This window comes from Scyliorhinus torazame, chromosome 6 (genome assembly GCF_047496885.1).
Source record: "Scyliorhinus torazame isolate Kashiwa2021f chromosome 6, sScyTor2.1, whole genome shotgun sequence".
NCBI classification, from domain to species: domain Eukaryota; kingdom Metazoa; phylum Chordata; class Chondrichthyes; order Carcharhiniformes; family Scyliorhinidae; genus Scyliorhinus; species Scyliorhinus torazame.
Genome location: NC_092712.1, coordinates 149,105,849 through 149,122,750, shown reverse-complemented (window position 1 = coordinate 149,122,750; position 16,902 = coordinate 149,105,849). Strand labels below are relative to the sequence as shown.

At 49.1% G+C, this 16,902-nt stretch overlaps 1 protein-coding gene across 6 annotated transcripts in view; it reads right to left on the bottom strand.

The window, feature by feature from the left end:
* The window catches only part of LOC140425064 (tyrosine-protein phosphatase non-receptor type 3-like), a 422,164-nt gene that overhangs the window by 221,553 nt on the left and 183,709 nt on the right, over nt 1–16,902 (bottom strand). For all 6 annotated transcript variants that reach the window (XM_072508895.1, XM_072508894.1, XM_072508892.1 and 3 more), the window contains 2 exons: nt 11,770–11,904; nt 9,117–9,299 (listed from right to left, as the gene is read on the bottom strand). In XM_072508895.1, coding sequence (XP_072364996.1) covers nt 9,117–9,299; nt 11,770–11,904 — 318 coding nt within the window. The remainder of the gene's footprint in view (nt 1–9,116; nt 9,300–11,769; nt 11,905–16,902) is intronic.

Below are 16,902 nucleotides of genomic sequence, written 5' to 3'. Positions count from 1 at the left end.
AACATTCTGGTAAATCTCCTCTGCACCCTTTCCAATGCTTCCACATCCTTCCTATAATGCGGCGACCAGAATTGCACACAATACTCCAAATGCAGGCGCACCAGAGTTTTGTACAGCTGCAACATGACCTCATGGCTCCGAAACTCAATCCCTCCACCAATAAAAGCTAATACACCGTACGCCTTCTTAACAACCCTCTCAATCTGGGTGGCAACTTTCAGGGATCCATGTACATGGACACAGAGATCTCTCTGCTCATCCACACTGCCAAGAATCTTACCATTAGCCCAGTACTCAGTCTTCCTGTTATTCCTTCCAAAATGAATCACCACACACTTTTCTGCATTAAACTCTATTTGCCACCTCTCAGCCCAGCTCTGCAGCTTATCTATGTCCCTTGTAACTTGTAACATCCTTCTGCACTGTCCACAACTCCACCGACTTTAGTGTTATCTGCAAATTTACTCACCCATCCTTCTACGCCATCTTCCAGGTCATTGAAAAAATGACAAACAGCAGTGGCCCCAAAACAGATCCTTGTGGTACACCACTAGTAACTGGACTCTAGTCTGAACATTTACCATCAACCACCACCCTTTGTCTTCTTCCAGCTAGCCAATTTCTGATCCAAACTGCTGAATCACCCTGAATCCCATGCCTCCGTATTTTCTGCAGTAGCCTACCGTGGGGAACCTTATCAAACGCTTTACTGAAATCCATATACACCACATCAACTGCTTTACCCTCATCCACCTGTTTGGTCACCTTCTCAAAGAACTCAATAAGGTTTGTGAGGCACGACCTACCCTTCACAAAACCGTGTTGACTATCTCTAATCAAATTATTCCTTTCCAGGTGATTATACATCCTATCTCTTATAAACCTTTCCAAGATTTTGCCCACAACAGAAGTAAGGCTCACTGGTTTATAGTTACCGGGGTTGTCTCTACTCCCCTTCTTGAACAAGGGGACAACATTTGCTATCCTCCAGTCTTCTGGCACTATTCCTGTAGACAAAGATGACTTAAAGATCAAAGCCAAAGGCTCAGAAATTTCCTCCCTAGCTTCCCAGAGAATCCTAGGATAAATCCCATCCGGCCCAGGGGACTTATCTATTTTCACACTTTCCAGAATTGCTAACACCTCCTCCTTATGAACCTCAAGCCCTTCTAGTCTAGTAGTCTGAATCTCAGTATTCTCCTCGACAACATTGTCTTTTTCCTGTGTGAAAACTGACAAAAAATATTCATTTAGCACCTCTCCTATCTCCTCGGACTCCAAGCACAACTTCCCGCTACTGTCCTTTACTGGCCCTACTCTTACCCTAGTCATTCGTTTATTCCTGACATATCTATAGAAAGCTTTAGGGTTATCCTTGATCCTACCTGCCAAAGACTTCTCATGTCCCCTCCTGGCTCTTCTTAGCTCTCTCATTAGGTCCTTCCTAGCTAACTTGTAACTCTCGAGCACCCTAACTGAACCTTCATGTCTCATCTTTACATAAGCCTCCTTCTTCCTCTTGACAAGTGTTTCGACTGCTTTAGTAAACCGCGGTTCCCTTGCTCGACCACTTCCTCCCTGCCAGACAGGTACATACTTATCAAGGACATGCAGTAGCTGTTCCTTGAACAAGCTCCACATTTCCATTGTGCCCATCCCCTGCAGTTTTCCTCTCCATCCGATGCATCCTAAGTCTTGCCTCATCGCATCATAATTGCCTTTCCCCCAGATATAACTCTTGCCCTGCGGTATATACCTATCCCTTTCCATCACTAAAGTAAACGCAATGGAATTGTGGTCACTATCACCAAAGTGCTCACCTACCTCCAAATCTAACACCTGTCCTGGTTCATTACCCAGTACCAAATCCAATATGGCCTCGCCTCTCGTTGGCCTATCTACATACTGTGTCAGGAAACCCTCCTGCACACATTGGACAAAAACAGACCCATCTAAAGTACTCAAACTATAGCGTTTCCAGTCAATATTTGGAAAGTTAAAGCACCCCATAACAACTATCCTGTTGCTTTCGCTCCTATCCAGAATCATCTTTGCAATCCTTTCCTCTACATCTCTGGAACTTTTCGGAGGCCTATAGAAAACCCCTAACAGGGTGACCTCGCCTTTCCTGTTTCTAACCTCAGCCCATACTACCTCAGTGGACGAGTCCTCATCAAACGTCCTTTCTGCCACCGTAATACTGTCCTTGACTAACAATGCCACCTTCCCCCTTTTTTACCACCTTCCCTGAGCTTACTGAAATATTTCAACCCCGGCACCTGCAACAACCATTCCTGTCCCTGCTCTATCCATGTCTCCGAAATGGCCACAACATTGAAGTCCCAGGTACCAACCCATGCCGCAAGTTCACCCACCTTATTCCGGATGCTCCTGGCATTGAAGAAGACACCCTTTAAACCACCTTCCTGCCTGCCGGTACACTCCTGCAACTTTGAAACCTTTCTCATGACCTCACTACTCTCAACCTCCTGTATACTAGAGCTACAATTCAGGTTCCCAAGCCCCTGCTGAACTAGTTTAAACCCTCCCGAAGAGCATTTGCAAATTTCCCCCCCAGGATATTGGTACCCCTCTGGTCCAGGTGTAGGCCATCCCATTTGTAGAGGTCCCACAGACCCCAGAATGAGCCTCAATTATCCAGAAATCTGAAACCCTCCCTCCTGCACCATCCCTGTAGCCACGTGTTCAACTCCTCTCTCTCCCTATTCCTCGTCTCGCTATCACGTGACACGGGTAACAACCCAGAGATAATAACTCTGTTTGTCCTAGATCCAAGTTTCTACCCTAACTCCCTGAATTCCTGCCTTACATCCCTATCCCTTTTCCTACCTATGTCGTTGGTACCTATGTGGACCACAACTTGGGGCTGCTCCCCCTCCCCCTTAAGGATCCCGAAAACACGGTCCGAGACATCACGCACCCTGGCACCTTGGAGGCAACACACCAACCGCGAGTCTCTCTCGTTCCCACAGAATTTCCTATCTATCCCCCTAACTATGGAGTCTCCAATGACTAATGCTCTACTCCTCTCCCCCCTTCCCTTCTGAGCAACAGGGACAGACTCCGTGCCGGAGACCTGTACCCCATGGCTTACCCCTGGTAAGTCCCCCCCCCAAACAGTATCCAAAGCGGTATACTTGTTACTAAGGGGAATGACCACAGGGGATCTCTGTACTGACTGCTTCCTCCCGGCCCCTCTCACCGTCACCCATCTATCTTTGCACCATTTGCGCCGGCGCGTTTGACGCGCGGATACGGCAGAGTCCCGCCGGCGCCGTTCACCCCTGGTCGCTGCCGGCGGGAAGTGTGCGCGAAGGGTCAGGGGGCGGCCTGTGGGGTGGGGAGAAAAGCGCTCCTTCACCTGGGGGGGCCTCCAATGGGGTCTGGCCCGCGATCGGGCCTCACCGATCGGTGGGCCGGCCTCTCCCTCCCCGGGCCTACTTTCTGGCGTGGCCAGCCCCTGAACCCCGACGCCATGTTGAGTAGGGGCCGGAGCGCTGAAGAAGTCCCCTGCGCATGCGTAGGTTGGCGCGGCCCAACTGCGCTTGCGCGGGTTGGCGCGGCGCCCATTTGCCGCCGGGAAGGGAGGCTGGAGCGGCATGAACCATTCCAGCGCCGTGCTGGCCCCCTGTGGGGGACAGAATCGGTCGTCCCTGTGCCATTTTGCGCCGTCGTGAAACGCAACGGCATTCACGACGGCGCTAACACTTGGTCACCATTTTGGAGAATCGCACCCCATAGTAGGGTGTCCTCACTTGGCGGGTGTGGGGTAGTGTCCATGTATGTGGGGGGGTGACATTGCCCATGGGTGGGACAAACTCTGAGATCGGGGCACCCTTTCAAAATGGTGGCCCAATCTCGGAGTTCAACTCCCCATTGCTAAACCGTGGGCTAAACCGATGGAAAACTCCACAGGGGTCAAAAAAGTGGCGACGTGTCAGTGAATAGGAATGGTGAACTCACCGGCAGAGGCGGGAAACTCCCTGAAAATCCACCACAAATTAACTTAAAATTTTGTGGGGGGAGAATCCCACAATGGGTGCCATTGTTTTAGATCCCCATTCCAAACTCTAGCTACCGAGTTCCCTAGCTACCGAGTCTGTTCCTTGCCCTGGGAAGGCGCTGAGATTATGCCAGTCTATTCAAAACATTGGTGTCACATTTTACCCCAAGATCAGCTTTTGATGTTATATTCATACCATCTCTAAAATTCTCCGCCCCCATAACATTGCCTTTTTAACAATTTAATGTGCCCAATTCTTTTTTTCCCAATTAAGGGGCAATTTAGTGTGGCCAATCCACCTACCCTGCACATTGTTGGGTTGTGGGGGTGAGACTCACGCAGACATGGGGACAATGTGCAAAGTCCACACAGACAATGACCCAGGGCCGGAATCAAACCCGGGTTCTCGGCGCCGTGAGGCAGCAATGCTAACCACTGCTCTACTGAGCCGCCCCTCTGTAACATTGCCAGTGTCACTTGTGTTTATACCCGTAACATTGCCGTGTTACCCTGTTTCAGCTATTCGGACGATGAAACCCTCATCCATGCCTTTTCTACCTGTGCTCGTTGACCTACATTGGCTCCTGCTCAAGCAATATCTTGTTTTCAAATACCTCCCTGGCCTCACCCTTCCCTAAGGATGGAACCTTAGGCCTTACAACCCTCCATGATATCTGTGCTCCTTTACTTCTGGCCTCTTGTACACTTCATCGCACCCCCTTACATCTCACTTTAAGGTGGCATGGCTGACCTTATTCCCTTTAGTACTGCACTGAAGTGTCAGCCTAGACTGTACATGCAAATCTCAGAGATGGACTTGAATCTACATTCTTCTGATCAGAAACAGTGCCGCCTCTTGTGCTGCACTAATATCTCGCTATTGGAAATAATTCGGGAAAGATAAACCAAACTGTTACTTCGTATTACCTATCCAAGGCGATGAGAAGGGTTCTAATGGGACTCTTGACCTTGTAAGATGCGAATGCTTCACGGTGAGATTACTCAACTACTTAAGGATTGAGAGAATAGGTAAATTGAATGCTGATGATATATTTGAGATGACTGCAAGCTCATCAGCAAACATGGCTCTTTGAAGAAAGAAAGTGTACGTTTATATTAGATTGAACTATTTTATGCAGCTGCTGATGAGGGTGCAGAATGGACTTTGCAGAAAGCAATGAAGCAGATAAAATGTATTGGTGAATTTGATTGGTATTTGAAGGAATGAGAATATGGAGAGGTATCATGTTTTGTGATCAGCCAGATGTGAGAGTAATTTCAGGTTCTGTATTTTCCTGTGCCTATTCATCAGTCTATCTGTGTCCTCCTGAAGTCTTTTACTCTCATCTTCACGGCTTATTACATTGATGAGCTTTATGTCATCTATAAAATTTGAACTTATGCCAGGTCTTGATTGTTAATATATAATCAAAAATAGCATTGTTCCAAAACGTTATTAACAAATAAGCACCCCGTGCTGCTGACAGTTCGACAAACAATGCCAAGTTGGCATGAGCACAATCCAAGACCTGTGCAAAGTGATAGAGTAAATTCTGGACATTCAAGTCACAGGTCTCACTGCTCATCATTGAAAATGAAGAATTATGAGTGGCAGATCTGCAGGACCTGTCATTATATTTGTCCTTTATGTGCATCTCTTTCGGGAGTTTCAAAAATTGTTATTGCCTCACTGTTCCTAACTTGTCCAGTATTTACTACTTTTCCATCCTTTCTTCTTTCAGGTCTATCTTCAGAACCAGGTTGAGCCATCCTCACCAGCCTGCAACAGCAATCCCTCAGGGCTTCAGCAAGCACCTACCTGCTCAAGAGATCAGTACACTGAATGGGAGTCATAGCGTGAAGGTCACATCACAAGTAATGAGGAACTGGTAGTAGTGAAAGAGGCACCAATAACAGTTATGATTAAACTACTTTCATTACAGTAGCACCACTCCACTCAGCATGCTCACGCCACTTTGGCAGCATAACAGAGAACACGAAAGTTAGGAAAAGTACAGAAGAGAGACATTATTGGCTAGCACTTGGGCAAATATTGATTTCATTAAAAGTTGCTCACTTTAATTTTTTAAAAATTAGGCGTGTGTGGCTGTCAATTTGTGCAGAGTTGGTTGAATATGAGCTGCAAGTATTTTATTGTGAGGTGAAGTTTGTAGGTGGCATGCAGTGAGTTGATGTGTTTTGTTTGGGTGGAAGAATTGAGCTGCAGGGGTTTTTAAAGGGGCTTTAAAGACAGGTAGAGAGGATAAAGGTGCAGATTAGAGCTTTGTGCCCAGATAGCTGACAGCATGGGCAGCAATGGTGTGGGAAAGGTAGTGGCCAATTCACAAGAGTCCAAAGTTGAAGGCATAGCTCTTGGACAGTTATAGGACGAGATATAGAGAGTGATGAGGCCATGGAGAAATTTGAAGACAAGGCTAAAAATTTTAAAACTGAGGCTTGGTAGACAGGAGTCAGTGTAGGTCAGCAAGCTCAGAGATGGCAAATGAATGAGATACATTGTGGGTTGCAAAATGGGCAGCAGAGTTTTGCATAAGCTCACAGAGTGTCGAAGGTGGCAGGTCAACCATGTGATCATTGGAAAAGTTGAGTCTGGGGTTGACAAAACATAGATGAACATTTCAGTAACAGATAGGTTGAGACAGTTGACATGGATGATATTACTGAGGTGGATGTAGGTGGTCTTAGTGTTGGAGAATAGATGGAGTCAGAGGGGGCGATTCTCCAATATGGAGCCCAAGTGTTTGCGCTGTCGTGAACGCCGTCACTTTTCACGATGGCGCAAACCGGGCCCGGGTACGACTGATTCTGGCCCCCACAGGGGGCCAGCACGGCGCTGGAGCGGTTCACGCCGCTCCAGCCTCTTTTCACGGCGCCAAATGGGCGTTGCGCCAACCCGCACATGCGCAGTTGGGCCACGCCAACCTGCGCAGGGAACTTCTTTAGCGCGCCGGCCCCGACTCAACATGCCGTCAGTGTTCAGGGACCGGCCGCGCCGGGGGGGGGGGGGGGGGAGAAAGAGGCCGGCCTGCCAATCAGTGGGCCCCGATCGCAGGGCAGACCCCATCGGAGCCCCCCCCCTCCCCCCACAGGCCGCCCCCCGACCGTACACGCAGAGTTCCCGCCGGCAGCGACCAGGGTGAACGGCGCTAGCGGGACTCTGTCGTATCTGTGCGACCACTCACCCTAAATGGGCCGGAGAATCGGCGGCCCCGCCGATTCCACCAGCCCGTGCGTGCCAAACGAGCCGGGGCGCATGGCTCCGATTCTCCGCACCTCGGAGAATCATGCGCTGGCGTCGGGGTGTGGTTGTGCCGATTCTCCGGCCCGGCGCGGGGCTCAGAGAATCGCCCCCAGAAACTCAGCTTGGAATCAATTTGGACACCAAGACTGCAAACAAGCTATTTTAGCCTGAGGTGGGGTCAGGCAAGGAGGATGGAATTTGTGTTGGATCCAAAGACAGAGGCTTCCCAATTTTCAGTTGGGGAAAACTCAGGCTCTTGTGGAACTGGATGTCAGACACCACAAAGGCCACGGAAGGGTTGATAGAAGTGGTGGTGTGGTGGAGTTCGGTGTCATCTGCACACATATGGAATCTGACGTTTTATTTCACCAAGGGGAAACATGTAGATGAGAAATTGGAGGGGTTCAATGTCAGATCCTTGGTGGACTTCAGAGGTAACAGCATGGGGGTAAGAGGAACTAATGTAGGTAATCTGCTGGCTATGACTGGACAGGTATGAATACAAATAGGCGATGGTGATCCCACTCAGTGGAGGAAAGGTGTAGCAAGTATAGTGTAGTCAATCATATCTAAAGCTGCAAACAGGTCAAAAGGAATGGGAACAGATGTGCACAATAGTCACAATCAGAAAAAAATGGCATTTGCAAGTTTGATTAGGGTTGCTTCCTTGATGTGGCAGAAGTGTAAAGTCTGATTGGAGAGGCTCAAACATGGAGTTGTGGAAAGCGGGGCACAGGTTTGGTAAGTGACAACATGTTTTGGGGCTTTTGGAGAGGAAAGGGAGCTTGCAGATGAGACTGGCGGTTGCAAGAACAGAGAAGCTAATGGAGGGTCCTTTGAGGAGGAAGAGATAATGACAGATCAGAAAGGGAGGGGCACATTATCTGAGGAGAGAGATCCATTTGCAATCACAGTTCTACTTATTTCTCTGACCCTGATTTAATGCGTGTTCATTGCTCCTTCAATTTAAAGGCCAATCTTTCAGCTATTACTGACCATCTTCTGAAGCATTTTGCTTCAACTACTTTTACTTATTTCAAAAGTTTCCTCAAAAACTTGCTTCCTCGGCTATATCTTCATTCTCACCTCTCCCTTGATATGAAGGAACGGGTTAAAGAAGCCCTAGGAGAGGGCTGATTACATTCTGGAAAAAATGGGAAAACATGAAGAAAATATTTTTTTCTCTCTACTAGAAGTAGAATTACAGAGGTAATAATTACAGCAAATGGACAGAATATTCTGCAGATCTCAACGTAGGGTGCTGTTAAAGACATATGATCAATTCTTATTGCTGATAGAAAATAAAATCCTCTTCATGCTTACACTCTGAAATGTAAAACGCACGATGAAACAGATGCCCCATTAGATAAGATAATTCCAGAAAATGTAAAATTTTATCAACAGGATAGACGTTCAACTATGATTACAACTGAGGTTCTAAACATTCACGTTTTAATAAAGCCATCGAGACCTGAATTGACTCTGAATGAAAAGGTCACCTCAAATACCAAGAAAATTGAAAAGTGGATCATTTTGCTCAAAGATCTCGGAACTTTGAGGAAAATTTGAGAAACAAAAAAGGCCCATTGTAGCGAAAATGCACAAAAGTGAGATTGAAACTCCTTATTTGGGCTGAAGATTTTCCATGGTTGATTACAAAATTATTTTAAAAATCATCCATATGCCAAATATACATGCAGGACGGTAGAGATTCTACATAGATTTCGAGAAGGACGAAAATATATTCTAATCCTATAATGCATGTCTTTACCTATTTTCAAACTAACAGCTAATTTTATACCATTTAATAAAAACTTCCAAAACACATACCAATTGTGCGATGCATGTTTCTGGCAGGGCTCTGGATCATTTTCATTCGCAATGACTGGAATGTTCGCCTTGTAGTTATAAAAAACCTCTTCACTCTCTGTGATATATGCCATCTCAGTGGCAAGGTTATCTACGGAGGAATGCCGTGGCTTTTGAGCATCATGTCTTAATCTTGGACTTGGCCTATTGGCAGTACAAAGGGATGAAACTTTTGTTAGTTGAAGTAGGTCCCTTGATATCATAACTCTTAAATACAGAATTAAATTTATGCGAAGAACTTCAAAGATTTTTGAAATATTTGGTTGGAAAAAAAAGACATAAAATGTCCTGTGCTCCTGACCCAGGAGTCAGCAGAATCAGTGCCCAGCACATTTGTGGAGACCAGGTGTACCAGGTTGCCAAATGGTGGAAGTGAGGTCCTCCTGACAGTACAGGCCAGGATCTATGATTTGTTTTGACAAAATATTTAAATACTCCCTTCCTAAGAATGGGGTAGCTCCTAAATGTTCCCTGGGAACGACAGACACTCAGAAGACTTGTTGCTGCTTACTCGCCTGCAGACCTCCAAGCCTTCCCTCAGATACCTGCAACTGCCATGGAAACTTATGACTACATTGTTGCCTATAGCCATGGCAATTTAAGATTGTGCTGAGTCATTGTCACAGCAATTCTAGACTTTGGTGGAGTCTGCAGTGGATATTCCTGGTGAGCATATGCCATCAATTGTAGGGTTGCAATTCCCCCTTCAATAGAAACAAAATATGTTTATTGAATTAGTGTGGTAACATTTTCTGCATAAAATAACTACATAGAGCGCTTTTCTACCATTTACTTGAATGCATAGTTTGGATAAATGCTTCTTGAAACAGCCACTATTATAAATGTAATCAAATATGACCACAAACAACACTGAGGTTCCCACTAACATCACCCCACCTAGTGGTATATCTGCAGAAACAAATCAGGGATGCCAAGTCTACAAATCCACACGCATTCATTCCAGGAAATGTAACAATGTTTATTTGAATATAGAGAAGTAGAGAAGTGTGAGGTGATTCACTTTGGAAGGAATAACAGGAATGCGGAATATTTGGCTAATGGTAAAGTTCTTGAAAGTGTGGATGAGCAGAAGGATCTAGGTGTCCATGTACATAGATCCCTGAAAGTTGCCACCCAGGTTGATAGGGTTGTGAAGAAGGCCTATGGAGTGTTGGCCTTTATTGGTAGAGGGATTGAGTTCCGGAGTCGGGAGGTCATGTTGCAGCTGTACAGAACTCTGGTACGGCCGCATTTGGAGTATTGCGTACAGTTCTGGTCACCGCATTATAGGAAGGACGTCGAGGCTTTGGAGCGGGTGCAGAGGAGATTTACCAGGATGTTGCCTGGTATGGAGGGAAAATCTTATGAGGAAAGGCTGATGGACTTGAGGTTGTTTTCGTTGGAGAGAAGAAGGTTAAGAGGAGACTTAATAGAGGCATACAAAATGATCAGGGGGTTGGATAGGGTGGACAGCGAGAGCCTTCTCCCGCGGATGGAAATGGCTGGCACGAGGGGACATAGCTTTAAACTGAGGGGTAATAGATATAGGACAGAGGTCAGAGGTAGGTTCTTTACGCAAAGAGTAGTGAGGCCGTGGAATGCCCTACCTGCTACAGTAGTGAACTCGCCAACATTGAGGGCATTTAAAAGTTTATTGGATAAACATATGGATGATAATGGCATAGTGTAGGTTAGATGGCTTTTGTTTTGGTGCAACATCGTGGGCCGAAGGGCCTGTACTGCGCTGTATTGTTCTATGTTCTATGTTCTATATTAATCACCCAGTGGCTATTCAATTTGTGAATGTGCAAAACAATCTGAAATTGTAATTGTAATAAAATGGTTACTGCGATCCAACGTTTTTGGGGGGGCAAGATGTTTAATGGGATTTGGCCCTTGCCCCAAAAATTAAATTCAGTGCGGGGGTTTCGTAGTTAAACTGGGATCAGACATGACTTTTGCCTCAACTTGCTGAAATATCTGTCCATGTGTCATTTTGGGCAGGAAAACCGGTGTGAATTGTGCCGGCTTTTCTGCTGCGATTTGCATCACAATTCTCCCACACGTAGTCATTTTTGTGAAGCTAGAGGCGAAACCTGCAAGACACCAGCAAGTCCAGCCTGATCTCGAACTGAGAGTGCACCCCACCCCCACCAAAAGGATCGCTGGCATCGGGGCCCTCCCATAGGATCTCCCTTCAGGCCCCATCAGCTTCTAGCCATCTTCAGCACCCCCTCCCCTCATTTAAAATATGTTCATCTAGTTCATGCCCAGCAAGGGCACGAACCAGATTGTGTCAGGTGCCAGGAACATCACGCCACCCCATGCAAATCCCATTTAGGGGCTCTCCCGCTATTCTCCCAGAATAGCGGAATGTGCATTGGGCACAACTTGCTTGTGCTCTCCACAACATTGTTAAAATAGGGCTGGAGTGTCAGAAGAAAATTCCACTAATGACTCAGTGTGGGCGAATACCAGTCTGGATTGCACCCGACAGGAAACACACACAGCCAAACCCACCCAAAATAACTCTTAGTCACTTTTTGGGAGAATTGTGCCCATTAGGTAGCTTATCAAGAATGTGATTAATAAAGTATTCTGTAAAATTGTTTACCAATCAGGTGTAGATGGTGGAGAGCGAGAAGGTAAGCTTCTGGTTTCTAACTGTTCAACTGAGAGAGACTTTCTTAATATTGGATTCCAGACCATGCCACCAATGACACGATGACAGACCTGATTGTTGACAGTCCTGTGACAAACAAAGAGAGAGAACTTAAATACCATGATTCTTAACTATGTTATTTAATGCGATCAAGGTTTCAATTTTGATAAAATTAATTTTGTGTATACAGGCAAATACAAATAAAGGAATTTTTATTCCTGTCTAAAAATATGCAACAACAATCTTTGAATATCCTTTACTATTCTAGGGACCAACCGATCAGTTGTCTTCACCACTTTGTCCCTTTCCCAAGCCCACTGGGCCATACATCCTCTAAAGATCCCCGTTCTCTAGCCCTGAACTCGTATCTTTCCCTGGTTTCTCTCCTATCTCCCCTCATGCTGTCTATGAACTCATTGATACACGATCAATAACCCCAGAAGCGAGATGGGAGACAATTGAAGGCTTTAATACGCTAGATGCTTCCCCCAGCAGCGCAGGTACAGAAGAAAGCTGCTGGGGTGGCACGGGCTCTTATACCCCGCCTTGCAGGGCGGAGCTAACATACAGGCTTAACCAATGGGAACCAGTACATTCTCCACCAATGGTATTCCGACATTACCAGGTACCGTAATCCTTCTAACACAGACTACCACATTCACCCCTGTTAAAAAGAGAGTCCGGCGGGGGTGGCGGCTTCGGATTACAATGTGGTAAAGTGGTAGAAGTTACAGTTATGAAGGTACCGTAATACCTCCGTACAGCGTTTTGCCTTATTACATCTTAATTATGTACATTTCAAAATGAAGCAATTAGTCGATTGGGGGCCCTGGTCGTCCTCTGCGATCGTCGTAGCTTTGGTGGTGATGCCGGTGGAGGTTCTGACGTCTGTGACTCCGGGAGCGTGGTTTCGGCTTCTGTGGCAGCTTCATCACCCCTAGATGGGGCCGGTGGAAGTACCAACTGACCTGGGAGGGTGCGGCTGTGGGGTGCGACGGTGGGCGGGAGGGCCTAGATGGGGCCGGTGGAAGAACCGATCCACCTGGGAAGAGAGCGGCTGTGGGGTGCTCCGGTGGGAGGGAGGGTGGGACTGGTGGTGGGGGGTGTGTGTGGGGATCCAGCGTGCGCCAGGTCCCGTAGGGAGACCGTATCCTGTCGGGCGTCGGGGTACGCCACGTAGGCGTACTGAGGGTGAGCGTGGAGGAGATGGACCCTCTCGACCAATGGTCCGATTTGTGCGCCCGCACGTGTTTTCAGAGCAGGATAGGTCCGGGAGCTGCAAGCCAGGTCGGGAGCGAGGTCCCAGAGGAGGTCTTCCTGGGGAAGACGAGGAGAAGTTTGTGCAGTGTTTGGTTGGTCGTGGTACAGAGCAGTGACCAGATGGAGTGGAGGGCATCTGGGAGGACTTCCTGCCAGCGGGAGACTGGGAGATTCCTGGACCACAGGGCCAGTAGGACGGTCTTCCAGACCGTTCCGTTCTCCCTCTCTACCTGTCCGTTTCCCCGGGGGTTGTAACTGGTCGTCTTGCTCGAGGCAATGCCCTTGCTGAGCAGGAATTGACGCAGTTCGTCGCTCATAAAGGAGGACCCCCTATCATTGTGTATGTAGGCGGGGAAACCAAACAGCATAAAGATACTATGGAGGGCTTTTATGACGGTGGTTGCGGTCATGTCGGGGCAGGGGATGGCGAATGGGAACCGGGAGTACTCGTCAATCACGTTCAGGAAGTACGTGTTGCGGTCGGTGGAGGGGAGGGGGCCTTTGAAATCCATACTGAGGCGTTTAAAGGGACGGGAAGCCTTTATCAGGCGCGCTTTCTCTGGCCTGTAGAAGTGCAGCTTGCACTCCGCGCAGATTTGGCAATTCCTGGTGGCTGTCCTGACCTCCTCGATGGAGTAGGGCAGGTTGCGGGTCTTGACGAAGTGCAAAAATCGAGTGATCCCTGGGTGGCAGAGGTCCTCGTGGAGGGCTCGGAGGCGGTTCACTTGTGCGTTGGCATGTGCCGCAGGATAGGGCGTCAGGAGGCTCGTTTAGCTTCCCGGGACGATACAGGATCTCATAGTTGTAGGTGGAGAGTTCGATCCACCACCATAAGATCTTGTCGTTTTTTATTTTGCCCCGCTGTGCATCATCGAACATGAAAGCAACCCACTGTTGATCAGTGAGGAGAGTGAATCTCCTGCCGGCCAGGTAATGCCTCCAATGTCGCACAGCTTCTACTATAGCCTGGGCCTCCTTTTCGACTGAGGCTAAACGGATTTCGGAGGCGTGTAGGGTGCGTGAGAAGAAGGCCACGGGTCTGCTCGCTTGGTTGAGGGTGGCCGCCAGAGCTACGTCGAATGCGTCGCTCTCGACCTGGAAGGGGAGGGACTCGTTGATGGCGTGCATCGTGGCCTTTGCAATGTCTGCTTTGATGCAGCTGAAGGCCTGGCGGGCCTCTATCGACAGGGGAAAAACGGTGGATTGGATCAGTGGACGGGCCTTGTCCGCATAGTTGGGGACCCACTGGGCATAGTAGGAAAAGAAACCTAGGCAGCGCTTCAGGGCCTTGGAGCAGTGCAGGAGGGGGAACTCCATAAGGGGGCGCATGCATTCAGGATCGGGGCCTATAACTTCATTACGCACTACGTAGCCGAGGATGGCTAGGCGGTCGGTGCTGACCACGCATTTATCCTTGTTATGCGTGAGGTTAAGGATTTTTGCGGTCTGGAGGAATTTTCGAAGGTTGGTGTCGTGGTCCTGCTGGTCGTGGCCGCAGATGGTGACATTATCGAGGTACGGGTATGTGGCCCGTAAACCGTACCGGTCAACCATTCGGTCCATCTCTCGTTGGAAGACCGAGAACCCATTAGTGACACCGAAGGGAACCCTTAAGAAGTGGTAGAGCCGCCGATCTGCTTCGAAAGCAGTGTATTTGCGGTCACTAGTGCGGATGGGGAGCACTTAAGATCCACCGTGGAAAAGACCTTGTAATCCGCGATCGTGTTGACCAGGTCACATATGAGGGGGAGAGGGTACGCGTCAAGCTGCGTAAACCTGTTGATGGTCTGACTGTAGTCGATGACCATCCTATGCTTCTCCCCGGTCTTTACAACCGCTACTTGAGCTCTCCAGGGGCTGTTGCTAGCCTCAATGACACCTTCCCTCAGTAGCCGTTGGACCTCCGACCTAATAAAGATCCGTCCTGGGCACTGTACCGTCTGCTCCTGGTGGCGACGGGTTTGCAATCCGGGATGAGGTTAGCAAACAGGGAAGGCAGATCGACCTTGAGGGTTGCGAGGCTGCAGACAGTGAGGGGGGGGGGGGGGGTAGAGGGCCGCCGAATTTAAAAGTAAGACTTTGGAGGTTACACTGAAAGTCCAACCCTAGGAGTGTGGCTGCGCAGAGGTGGGGAAGGACGTAGAGTTGGTAGTTTTTGAACTCCCTTCCCTGGCCCATGAGGTTAGCTACACACAACCCCTTAATCTCTACTGAGTGAGATGCGGAGGCCAGGGAGTTTTTTGATTACCGGGGTGGACGGGGAGAGAACAGCGCCTTACCGTGTTGGGGTGTATGAAGCTCTCCGTGCTCCCAGAGTCGATTAGGCAGGACGTTTCATGCCCATTGATAAGCACCGTCGTCGTAGCAGTCGAGTGTGTTCGGGCCGAGACTGGTCCAGGGTCACCGAGGTTAATCATCGCAGCAGTTGGATGTTCTCTTCGGGCGGTGTATGGTCAGCCAAACTGGGGTCCTGGGAGTCCATCCAAGATGGTGGCGCCCACTGTTCACACATGGCTGGGGGTGCACAAAATGGCGGCGCCCATCCATTGCACGTGGCGTCCACGGGACAGGATGGCGGCGCCCGCAGGCCACACGTGGCCCTGGAGGAGGAAGATGGCGGCGCCCGCTGGCCGCACGGGGTCCGTGGAGAGGGTTGTGGTGGCAGTCCGTATTCGCCTCCGGAGACTGCAGCGACCGCCCGGGCCTGGCATACCGCCACAAAGTGGCCCTTTTTGCCACATCCCTTGCAGATGGATGAACGGGCCGGACAGCGCTGTCGGGGGTGCTTGGCTTGCCCGCAAAAATAGCAGCGGGCCCCCCCGGTGTTGCCAGGCCATCTTGCAGCACAAGCTTGTGGGGGGATGGGAGATGCCTCGGGGTCAGCCGTGGGGGGGGGGGGGGTTCCACACTGCCCAGGGCGCTGCCGCGCGGTTGGGGGCGTAAGCGCGGGCGTTTCGGGAGGCCACATCCAGGGAGCCGGCAAGGGCCCGTGCCTCCTTGAGGCCTAGTGTCTCTTTCTCCAGTAATCGCTGGTGGATTTGGGAGGACAGCATACCTGCAACGAAAGCGTCCCGAATCAAAAGTTCTGTGTGTCGGTTGCTGACACTTGCGGGCAGCTGCAGTTTCTCCCCAACACCAGGAGCGCACGGTAGAATTCTTCCAGTGATTCCCCAGGGATTTGTCGCCTCGTCCCTAGTAGATGTCGGGCGTAGACCTGGTTTACAGGGCGAATATAATATCCTTTCAGCAGTTCCATTCCGGCATCAAAATCGTCCGTGTCTTCGATGAAGGTGTAGATTTCTGGGCTCACCCTCAAGTGCAAAATTTGTCGTTTCTGTTCTCCCGTGGGTGTGTTTTCGGCCGTCCCGAGATATCCGTTGAAGCACGCCAGCCAGTGCTTGAAGGTTGCCGCTGAGTTTGCCGCGTGGGGGCTGAGTTGCAGACACTCCAGCTTGATTCGGAGGTCCATTCTTTAAAAACTAGCGTATTAAATTGATGCACGATCAATAACTCCAGAAGCGAGATTAGAGACAATTGAAGGCTTTAATATGCTACATGTTTCCCCCAGTAGCGCAGGTACAGACGAAAGTGGCTGGGGTGGCACGGGATCTTATACCCCGCCTTGCAGGGCGGAGCTAACATACAGGCTTAACCAATGGGAACCAGTACATTCTCCACCAATGGTATTCCGGCATTACCAGGTACCGTAATCCTTCTAACACAGGCTACCACACTCATCTTGTCCATGAGACACACTCCTGCTCCCTTGACCCTACTTCCATAAAAGTCTGCTATGGTCACCGATCTTCTTGAAAATAAATCCCC